Consider the following 11,602-nt stretch of genomic DNA (forward strand, 5'->3'; position numbering starts at 1 on the left):
GTCTCTAGACACAGTTATTATGAAGGAAAACAGTAGACTTACCAGCACAGCTTGTTTGCCATACTCAATCCACCGCCGGGTAGCAAAGTTGGTGGACTCGGCACAGTTGAAGCCGTGGTTAAAGCCAGCATGGTAGCCGTAAGGGAAAGTGATCATAAATTCTCCAGCTTCCTGAGTCACCTGAACAAGAGCAAACAGGAAGCAGTTGAAGTAAAGGGCAGGAATGCTGGGCTCCAGCTCAGCCACCTCTGAGTGACCAGGGACAGGTCACAAAGCCACTGGGGTCTTAAGTGTCTTCCGCGACATGCAAAGTCCCCGCACATCAGACACCATGACTGTAATTAATGACTCCTCTGGATTAACGCTGTTCAAGGGGGCTTGACTCTCCTCTGGCAGCAGGAAGGCGGCGCCCACCTTTAATGCATTGAGTTCAAAAGGTGACACAGATTAGTCCTGGCCCACACCTGGCACAGAGGAGCAAGTAGAATAAAGCTCCCAGTGAAACACACGCCAGTGTAAGCCAAGGACTGCTGTGTGCGCAATCCGCTCACCTTGTCAAAGGGAATTCCGTATTTCTTCAGCATTAAAGGAGAAATCAAGGTCATCTTATGGCGGAGAAAAGCCTCACAGCTTTGAGCACTGCCTGGGAAAAAGCCTGTTTAATTGAAAACAGGTACAGTTAATACACGGTTCCACACTGGCTCTGTAATCCTGGAGTCACTTCACACAGTGCATCTCATCTAAATGTAAGGAGGATGAATCACCAAGGTGATCGCCACAGATTATTCTAGCTCCAGACCAGGCCTAGCGTTTTATGATGAGCCTCTGGGCTGTCCCTGGTGTAAGCTGTTACGTGGGTCATCAAATCCTGCTTGGGGGACTGCCCTGGCAGCCTCTGTTCCCATAAAGAGTTTTAAAACTACTTAAAGCCTTTCTCCATTCACCAGGATCCTCAATCTTTCGTTAGTAATACATCTACAGTACCCATGACAAGTGCTTGTGAAACAGTCTCTCTAGAGATACAAATCTACTAGCATCCACGTACAAGAACCAAAGCATGAGATTCAACTTGACTTGACCAACTGGGGTTCTGGCAAAAGAACCAGACCCAAGGTGACCAGTACACTATCCCTGGTCAAACAAACCCATGCATGATGAAACTGAGGCAAAGACAGTCTAACACTTACTAAGCCCCTTCCCAGGACCAAGTGGGGAAAGACTTTGATGTCAGCTACTCCAAGACATACCCAAACTGGCAGTCTGGCTCTCCCCCTACATGCGGGCCTAAGAAAGGACCACTGAACATGGACATCTGAGAGCCATGAGCGCAGCTCCCTGGCAGGTCTGACCCGGCCCACGGAGTGAACACCGTACCTTTGGCCAGGCGCTCCAGCCGTTTTCCGTGCTCAGGCGGGACGGAGTACCTGCAAGCACACAGAAGCAGCGGCCACTGAGCCGAGGGCTGGCCCGGGAAGGGGCCCAAGCACTCGTGCCCACTCTCAGAACAGCTCGAAATATCAGACTTTTCAACTTCCCGACCACAAGAACTAGAAAGGGATCTGGAGAAATGAAGTATTAGACTGTCTGGGCACTGGAGTGGGGAACCCACACTGAAGGGCAAGTGATTTTTATCTTTTATATTCATTAACAAGACGTTTATTTGATAGTTACCATGAACCAGAATTTATGGCACACACTCAACGTTGCTCTCCTTTATAATGTCATTCATGCAATAAAACTTAAAACAAAAAAAAAGAGAGAGAGAGAGGAGGAGGATGGCATTAAAGTGCTCCTGGCAGAGCCTGAAAGGCTTAACTGGGATGGGATAGAGAGAGAAAAATGGGCAACAAGGTGACGATGGATTAGGTACCAGAGACCTGGCCCCCATCTGCTGAAGAGCCCATTTCCCTTCGTCTCCTCAACAGTGCACTGATTATCCAGTAGCCACTCACGCCTCCAACACTGTGGGTATCCAGACACCATAGGATTGCCCTTCATTAAGAAACAAAAGGAAAAACTAAAGAACACATAGAAGACTATTTAAAACTTTTGCAAAACTGTTAAAACTTCATATTCAAGAACTCACAGTAAGTCTATTTTACCTTTATAATGCGTTCTAAAGATGATTCCACAACAACAAAATCTTCCCATCCCAAATAGTTTTGTTATGAAACAAAACAGATGAGGAAACTGTCTATCACCTAAAGGGCTCTGGGATCCATCAGGCAACCCTAAATAGACATCTCTGGAGGAACTACTTCAGGTGACCTAAAGAGTGTATGTAGTATCAAAGTCTAGTTTCAGGAACTTCAGAGTAAACGTGGGGAAGACACAAAATTTACTGACTGTAGATAGAAGTCTAGCCTCTAAGGAACTGGGTCAGTAGTCAGGGGGTAATCACTGACTCAAAAGGGTTCCCCACCCCAAGACTGGAAACGCATCTGACAGAACAAAAGAAAACCCCTGGGACAGGATGTGGCTGAAGAGGCTGGAAAAGGAATGGAGACAGACACAGCTTCCATGACTCCCCAAGACCTGGTCAGTGTCCCCTCCAGCTTCCTTGCACCTCCATCCTCATAATCGGCACCCAAAGCACAAAGGACTTCCTTCCTCTAGTTACTCAACACACTGCGTTCACTCCCAAGTCTTTGCACATGTTGCTAAAAACACCCAGACACGCTTCCCTGTCCCCCCTCCTAACCCACCACCACCCCACCCAGCCACATCCTCATGTGCGAGGACTCAACTCAGCCATCACCTCTTCCAGGGGAGCCTTCTCTAGCCCAGCGTTCATGTGCCTTCCTGTGTGGACCTACTGCACCCACTGTTCCCCATCACAGCTTTTCTTCCACTTTCTCTCTCCTGATCAGTCTCTGATCTGTGCGAGGTGAGTGCCTCATCGGTCTTATGCTCTGTTGAAGGCAGCACCTTCACTGACACGCTGAGATGGATGGGTGGGAGGAGGCAGACAAGAGGGCGAATCTTGCCTCCCCAGCCACACTGCAGCTGCAGTGAACAGCAGGTAGCAGATGCCGAGTGACCACGCGCCCCCTCATGGGTTAGGCACACACTGCTGCTCACCAAATATTTTTCCATGAAGAAAAGAAAGCTTTCTATCATCTGAAGGAGCTGACTCCAGTCTTGGAGTCTGCCTCTAAGAAATGCCTCAGGCCTGTTCAGAAAAAGAAATCAGACAGCAGTGGGAGAGCTTGGGAGAGCCCTCGCAACTCTCGGTGACTCAGCCACCTTCCGTTTCCACATGATGGGACTAGCTGCCCTGCCCTCTAAAACCTGCTGCTTCAAGGGCAGGGAGAGCCCCAGAGCTCTAACAGGACCTCGCTGCTTCAAAGCCGGAAGAAAACGTAATATGCCAGTCCCGCCCCGAGCCTGCCAGACCAGTATCTGCGTTTTATCTCGATCCCAAGGTGGTCTGTGTGCACATAGAGCTGAGCAGCCCCGGTGCCAACTGCAGGCCGACTTTACCAGGACTTGGGCTCTCCGAAGTGCAGGTAATTGATGCTGTACAGGTCCATGTCTTCCGTGTGCCAGGCAAAGGATGTCTTCCACATGCCGAAGTACAGGTACGGCGTATTCACACCCTCGATGGTAATCCCACTCTCCTTTTCCACCAAGTCCAGGATGGTTCTCAGTCGGCCAATGTTCCACTCATCTACATGCTGCAGAGGATGTTAGATTGAATATAAACTGAGGCTCTGAACCCACCAATCGCAGAGCAGGTCACAGGTGAGCTGTCACTTTTAACAAAGATTTGGCAGACTGCTGAAACTGTGTGGACATAAAGACCACAGCACCGCTCACTCGCTGTTCAGAGCTGCCACTGGAACTGATGCCACTATACCCCCCAAAGAGCAAAACAACAGTGAACACTAGTAAGTGAAAGAGGAAAAAGGGAGGTGACAGCCACCTGTTCTAAACCCAAGAGTTTGAACAGAAGCCAAATAAACTTAGCTCAGAGGAAAGACCTCGCAAATCACAACAAATACAAAGCATGGGAATTAACTATACTAATTTGTGACTTGCCTAGCCCTTATTTCTACTGGGCAGTCTCTTCAGTAAAAAGTCCACAGTGCAACCCTGAGTTACAAAGGTCATCAAGAAGCCCACCTCCTGTAAAGACGCTCTGGATTTATGCCTACAAGCTTCACTTCCCACCACCCAAAAAAAGCGGTCATCAACAGCAAAATTGGAATCCACTTTTTAAACACCTTCCTTCGACTAATTTACAAAAACAATAATCTGAGTGATAATCCCTGTAACACTCTACAGATTTTTCAAACCATCCTAAAACAGTCCCAAACAGCCCTTTTTTGCACCACATGTAAGGCTGTTCTCCATGTCCAAAACCACTATATCCTAAGCCAATGCAATTCGTTAAAAAAAGCTTTTTCTACAGAATCTTGTTGGAAGAGTCTCAAAATCTAAATGTTTCTTTTCTTAAATATATACCCCTTTCATTATATTAGTCAGTGATCTTTTTTTCACAGAAACCACATTGCCCTCCCCAACATTTAATTTACTGTGATCCCACCCTCTCTAGAACTCATCAGAGCTACCACCCACAGACTATTCTAATGGCCCTTGAAAAGAACACCGTATCATCCAATTCACATGTAGAGTGGGAGAAATAAAATTCAGTCACGTGCAAAACTACCCCTGATTAAATGAGCACAGCCCATCAGTTGGTGGTAGACCACTCTTGTGCAAATACCCATTCAGCAATACAGCCTTTAGGGGAACTTCTCTGGCAATCCAGTGGTTAAGGATCAGTTCTCCCAATGCAGGGGGCCCAGGTTCAATTCCTGGTCAGAGAACTAGATCCCACACGCCGCAACTAAAGATCCTGCATGCCACCACCAAGAATGAAGATCCTGTGAGACGCAACTAAGACTTATGCAGCCAAATAAAGAAAATAGTAAAAAAAAAAAACAAAAAAAAAAAAACCACAGACAAACAACTTCTAGGTGTCTATTGCATGCTGGGCAGATGAAAATGGTATCAAATTACGAAACTGCAAAAACACTGCAAAGAGATTCCAGTGACTTTCACCTTTTCATAGAGAGTGCCATTCACATCTGCACCATAGATTGGGGGATTGAACGTGAGATTTTTCCAGTATTTTCGTTCAAGCTCTTCAAATTCACTATACCGTGGGGTACAGTACCTTTCAAAAGTGGAAAAAAAAAAGGGTTAGCCACTCATAAGAGACTAAATTCATCAGGCATTATGAATAGCACAAGACACAATCCCCTGTTCCAGGAATAGCAAGACATTTCAAATGAACAAGATATAACCTTGGCCTTCAAGGTTCCACTAACTCCCTCAACCTCCCTTCTATGGGTACCAGGCCCAAGGAAGGTAACATACACCAAGATGTAAGCCCATCTTCCTTAAGAATGCTATCCTCCACTCTTTTAAAAGGCCCTACTAAAACTACACCCTGCTCCACTCAGGAGTGGCCTGGCCACCCAGGGGGAAAATAGGCTTACAAACTTGTGAGAACCAAGAACTGCAAACCCCTGTGGATCCACAGACAACCAAACCCCGCCCACACATGGAGAGGTGAGGCCCTGGAACAGTGGTCACTTCCCTGCACTCTAAGGAAGTGTCTCCAAGAGGGCTCACTTGAATTGTCACTGCTGCATTCCCACCATCCTATGCAGTGTGGCTAACATCCAACAAATAAGCATGCCTGAAAACAAAATAGTTTAATAAAAATATAAAATAGTCCTAAAAACATAAAAACAGGTTTTTGCATATCAAATATTCCATTGAGCGAAATACAAGTATATACATATGCTCAAACACACACACACCCTATCTATCCATATGTATCTCTACATAATACTGTTAAAAAATCTATATTCTTTAGCTCAATAAAATCACATACTGAAAACTTACTCCAAAATAAACTTTTTAAAATTTCAAACCACTTAAAAACTATTACACAATTTAAAGAGTAACGTGTAAACCTAATAAGTATTTGAAAATGCATAGTATAACTTGGCAAAAATATACATACATAAGGAATGGAAGACCAAACTGAAATTGTGTGGAGATAATGAGGTTAAATGGAGGGTTAAAAAAAAATCCTACTTTAAATACTGCCTTACATTTTGATGTCAACCTAATGAATAATGAAGTTTAGAACTCTCAAGTTCCCTTTAAATACAAATAACTCTACTTCCAGCTGATCTGCTTTATAAATTTAGGTTGTTACCTACTGGGTTTTCTTAAAGCTGGCTGATCATGCAGACAGAAATCAACAGTAAGAACTGGTTGTATTTCAGATGAAGAGAAAAGACACAAGACTGACTGATTTGAAAACAGATATCCTGAAAGGCAAGGCCTACCATCTGTTGATGAGATGAGACTGGAAGACAGAGGGGACAGGCGGGGACTGAATGAGACCCCGGGTGAAACAAAGCAAGTGTGCCTGGCCCAGTGCAGGGCTAGGAAGCAGGCGTGAAGGACGACACAGGCTCCTATCTGCAGAGCAAGGCACGCTGCTCCAACAGCCTTTACACAGATTCTCTAATTAGACAGCAGGTTGGCCAGCAAGGGAGATGCTTTAAGAGTTAGGCTGCCAAGAAAACTGGAAGCCCACATTCAGAACTGTGCTAAGTCCAAGGAAAAGAGGCAGAGCACAGATGGAGCAGGAGTGGGACCTGATGTGAGATAACAAAGCGCTCTAAGTGTGAAGCCTGGCGAGCTGAGGCTCTCCCCGGGCTCCTCCATGGCCAAGCCAGAGCCGGAGGCACAATACATCTGACTGGTTGAAACCAAGCCGCGTGCAGACCAAAAAGGACTCAGGAGAAAAAGCAAAGGGGTAGGGAAGGGACGAACCCCTTATGGAGCCTCAAAATGAAGAGACACAAGGTAAAGGAGAAGATTCAAGCAAGAGGATAAGAATGACTAGTCAAGAGTCCAACAAGGGGAACGCACAATTCATTTTCTGTAAATCTGAGGTCAAATGAGAGCGAAATGAATAAAAACAGTACAGAAAAACAATGGATAACAGTGGACCTGAATAAAGACGCTTCCAACAGAGACAAGACTGTACCAATGATCATGGAGTGACAGAAAACAGCAAACAGCTTGTTAGTTTACCCACCTTTGGTTAATGTCACAGAAAAAATGAGATAGCATCTGAATGGGTGGTGAGGAGTTTGACATGATTAAAGACAGAAGGACCATCGGGATGGGGAATACATGTAACTCCATGGCTGATTCATGTCAATGTATGACAAAACCCACTACAATATTGTAAAGTAATTAGCCTCCAACTAATAAAAATAAATGGGGAAAAAAAAAAAAAAAGACAGAAGGACCCAGAAGGAAGAGATTAACTTACACTACTGAGGCCACTTTTTGGTAAGTGGGTGTTATCAATACATCTGGCCAAAGCGCCTCTGAACCAACTCCAAGTTTCCCCTTTGCAACCTTGCAAATTAAGTCCTACCTTTGAAGGAAAAGCATTGGGACTACTCTAGACGAGTTTAGACTGTGACTGTGTACTCAGAAGAGAAATGTTCCCATGCAAAGAACAGCAAGGGAGACAGACAGAAGCAGGAGCTGGGCAAAGGGGACTTCAGTAGGATGGTAGCAGTCTTGAAGACCACTCTGCGCACGAAATGTAAGGTCCCTCTGCTAAAAGGAACGTGCTTCACTCACTTATCACTGTTGGCTATCTTGCGGAACTCTCGCACAGTCATGGCTTTCTTCTGTATGTTGTACTGAGTAAAGAGGCCAGACTGCCCCGTCACCAGCTGCTGGATGGGGGCAGGAATAACCAGGTCATCAATATCATCATAGGAGGCTCGTGGCTTCCACTCCTTTGGAGGAACAACCTGTAAGGAACACAAGGAACAAAGAGATCAGAAACCTGGCAAGCTGATCAGAGTCCAGGAAGTGTGCAGGCCAACAGCTGATTTTACTAGAAAATCATGTGGATTTAACCATGTTCACTCAAACACGGCAAAAGCACACTGTCATGCTAGCCCTGATCCAGTTCTGCCACCAACTAGCTGCCTAGGCACAATGACCTAAAGTAAGGAATATTCATTCATTCTCAGCATCAGAATATTATCTGGGCACCGAAAGAGGAGGCTGAAGAGTTGATTTTCTCTCAACCTAACAGAAAGTTCATATGGGAAGCCAAATTACTATCAGAGTGCGGAATGAGAGGGAAACCGAGAAAGAGAGAAGTTGGAGAAGTTGGATCGATGAAAACACCCTCTCCACCAAGAGATGGAAGCACCCCAGCAGCTGGCCCTGGGACACTGGCTCTTTCCCTCCCTTTTAAAGATTCCCAACAGCTCTCCTCTAACCTAAAAAAAGAAATGTTTCAGATGTTAACGAAAGGAATTAACTTGTAAATAGGACAGCATACATTCAACTACCACCCCACCTGCCTTTCAGTAAAACTGTTCTTCAAGGCTTCATTCAGGAAAAATCTTAAGGCCGCCCTCGGTCAAAAAGGCCTGCACCCCTCACCTTAGCCAGTCCAGCCCGATGAGCTCCTTGGGATTCAATATAAGCAATGTAACGACTGAAGTTTCGGAACTCCTCCATAGTCGGGTAGAAGGTCATTATCCGAGCACTGGGATTCAAGGTTTCAGATTCAGAAGCCATCTTCTCTCCTTTTTGAGGTCACTTTGGTCAGGCAGGGATCTGAAGACACACATTAAGAGCATAAAATTACACAAAATGTAATTAAGACTGAATGCTGGGAATGTCAGTGCTGAAAACAGTGAAAGAGGAAGAAAGTCTGCAGCAGCAAGAAGACCTCACACCTGGAATCTGCCTGGGGCAGGTTATTTAAATAAGTAAGATAAATGAATAGAAAAGGTTCTGCTTAAATGATTCTGATGTATCAAAATTGCATGGATTCAAACCTCATTTAATGGAGACATTGCCTCAACTAAAAAAGGGAAACTAATTATTTGGTTGTTGGTCCCATCTGACAAAGCAGCTGCCCTGCCCATCTTTCCAGCTGCTCCCTTGTTCATACTTGGCTAATTAATTCTAAGTATTAAACTTAATATACTACAACCCGATTTTTTTTAAATAAAAATCTATCTATGGGCTTCCTTCTAAGGCACAGATTTCAAACAGGATTCTAGATTCTTAAGAAAAGTTACTTAGCTTCAAGATTACAAAGTTAAAGGGCTAAAAAGCATCCTGATATTAGTAGCCAGAGCTATGATTTTTTAAAACCTTTAAGTGAAGTTGTTCTCACAGCCACACCTAAATGCAGTTTCAGCACAGTTGCATGAAATCAAGGTAGAGACTAGTTCAATTGCACTGTACCCAGAACTCAAAGAACAAAATTAAAACAGGCAATAAACTGGCAGTACAGGGCAAACTTCATAACTGACTGGAGGTGAAATAAATACTACTTTGTTTTTAGATGAGGCCTTCGGCTAAGTGGGTGCATCCCCACTGCCTGGTAACACAATAGACTGTTTCAGCTGAGTAAGAACCAAGCATACCAGCTAAACACAGTCAGTTTAGAAGCAAAAAACTTATGTCCTTTTCTTTACTCAATTCCCCCAAATCTCGGCCCCAAAGTCATGCAGTTCCGCTCTAAGAGTTCCTCTTGAGAGCTGGAGAGATCAGAAAGGAGAAAACTCCTCCAACCTACCAACAATCTAGTGAAAGACTAGGAAGACAGCGTGGAGCAGAACTGTCTAAGGTAGGAGAGAAGACAAGTCCCAGTACCTGCATCTCTCCAGCTTCCATTTCACCAAATACAGTGAGTTCTTGGCCTGGTGTTTTTATGCACCTGGACAAACTGCACAGCAGGTATACTGTAATCCCTGTTTTACATACCAGGAAATTTACCCAAAGTCCCCAGTGCTCCATTTCTCTGTGCTGCCTACATCATAATCTCCACTTAATCTAAGCCCTTTACAAGGGCAGATCCAAGTGTAAAGTTTTATGCAATCTTGAAGACCTCTTTTCTAAGAAAAGAATACAAAATATCTTACTTTTGCAAATTTTACAAAAACATATAAATCATGTGAACACAGTGTTAGGCCCCATCCCAAAGCCTCTCAAAGCCCACAAGAGGCTTCATTTGCCTCTGGCCTTATTTATCTTTGTACGCCCAAAACCGAGAACAATGCACGACAGAGTACACAGTAACTGTTGAACAACTGATTTCCTTGCTCTTTCTTACATCAACTGCTCATTCCCTTTCTTATACTCTAGGATCCCCTTCCCTCAATCTATTCCCTCGGGAAAGCTCCTGTTCCTTGACACCTTCCTTCCCCCACCCAGCAACAAAGCCTTGTGGTTTAAAAGAGCACTGCCCCAGAGTTAAAACAACTCTGAATACAGATCTAGTCTCTGCCTTTTATTAGCTGTGTGACCTTGGCTGTGTAAATTGCCCGAGTCTCAGTTACTCCTCCTGTAAAATGGGGTCCCAACCTCCTTGCCCCGCAGGGTTGCTGTGATTAACTCAGATGATGCAAGCGAAACGCTAAGCACTAGGCCTGGTACTTATCAACTCAGTAAAGGCAGCTATTACTAACTATCTCAAACTCCCGCTCCCTCCCCTTGCATCCGATCCCGCAGGTATCGCTCCCAAGATAGCCCCCGCGCTCCCAAGGTCCCCAAAGCTCACCGCGTATACGTCCGGGCCCTCCCGGCCCCGCCGCCTAGGCGAGTGAGGCCGGGCCGCAGGAAGAGAAAATAAGGCCCAGTAGACCCGCCCACCCTTCCCGACGCCCATTGGCCAAAAGAGATTGGAAAGGGCCAATCTCAAGACTCATTTTAGAAGCTCCTGCTTCCACTAGTCGAAAGCTATGCCTATCACTCACCGCAGAAGGCTGCTCTCCGCCCCTCCCCCACCGGCGATCACGGTCAAGGCTACAGAAGCAACAAATCTAAAGAATTCAAAAACCCTGTAGTTCTTACTTAAAGCCCACTGCCCCGACAGGGCTAAGGCTCGACTTCTGCTGTCGCCACTAGCCGATCACCCTGCTTTTCCAGCCGGCGAAAGACGAGACTCCGCCTCCTCCAAAGTCGGTCTCTGCGCAGCCGCACAGCGCCCCACAAAGTCAGCCAATCCGGGGGCCGCTATAAGCATTCAACCCGCCAATGAAAGCGCTGTGAGGCCGCCCCAAAGTCCAGGCGGATCAATCTGTTCAGCCTATGAGAGCCGACTCGCGCTGTTGCCGGGAGGAAAAGTAGTACCACCGGGACTGCGGCCACTGAGCACCTCGGCTGAATCGCAGAGCCGGCCAATCGAAGGCGGGCTTCTGGTTGCCCGTAGCTAGTCTGGACTGAGACAGTTAGTTGAGTGCCTGGAAATGAGATCGTTGGCCTGCGTAAAGGCGCTAATGAGGCCGTTGTAGGATGTTTCTAAAGGGTGGGTACAGTCTTTTGCGGGGTGAGTATAACCCCTACCTGAAGTAAAAGTGCGCTCCGGTCCCTTAGGGGTAGCTTCTGAGGTCAAAGAGTTCCCGATTAGGTGACCAACCTGTCCCAGTTTGCGCAGTGCTGTCTCGGTTGTTAAAACGCGGATTAGGGGTCTTGGGAACCCCCTCACTGGCCGGCAACCGGGACTTTTCTTGAA

At 46.0% G+C, this 11,602-nt stretch overlaps 1 protein-coding gene across 3 annotated transcripts in view; it reads right to left on the reverse strand.

Annotated features, from left to right (window-relative positions):
• Positions 1-11,084, reverse strand: part of KDM4A (lysine demethylase 4A) — a 40,166-nt gene extending 29,082 nt beyond the window's left edge. The window contains exons 1-8 of one of the 3 annotated variants that reach the window (XM_043461562.1): positions 10,942-11,084; positions 8,515-8,691; positions 7,693-7,868; positions 5,068-5,182; positions 3,484-3,677; positions 1,375-1,424; positions 552-655; positions 43-180 (exon numbers count right to left, since the gene is read on the reverse strand). In XM_043461562.1, coding sequence (XP_043317497.1) covers positions 43-180; positions 552-655; positions 1,375-1,424; positions 3,484-3,677; positions 5,068-5,182; positions 7,693-7,868; positions 8,515-8,652 — 915 coding nt within the window. In that variant the 5' untranslated portion in view covers positions 8,653-8,691; positions 10,942-11,084. Of the gene's footprint in view, positions 1-42; positions 181-551; positions 656-1,374; positions 1,425-3,483; positions 3,678-5,067; positions 5,183-7,692; positions 7,869-8,514; positions 8,692-10,648; positions 10,728-10,844 lie in introns of those variants that run through there. The other 2 variants (XM_043461563.1, XM_043461564.1) reach the window with 2 other exon arrangements.
• Positions 11,085-11,602: the final 518 nt, after the last annotated feature.

The sequence above is a fragment of the Cervus canadensis genome, chromosome 2, assembly GCF_019320065.1.
Source record: "Cervus canadensis isolate Bull #8, Minnesota chromosome 2, ASM1932006v1, whole genome shotgun sequence".
Classification (NCBI taxonomy): Eukaryota; Metazoa; Chordata; class Mammalia; order Artiodactyla; family Cervidae; genus Cervus; species Cervus canadensis.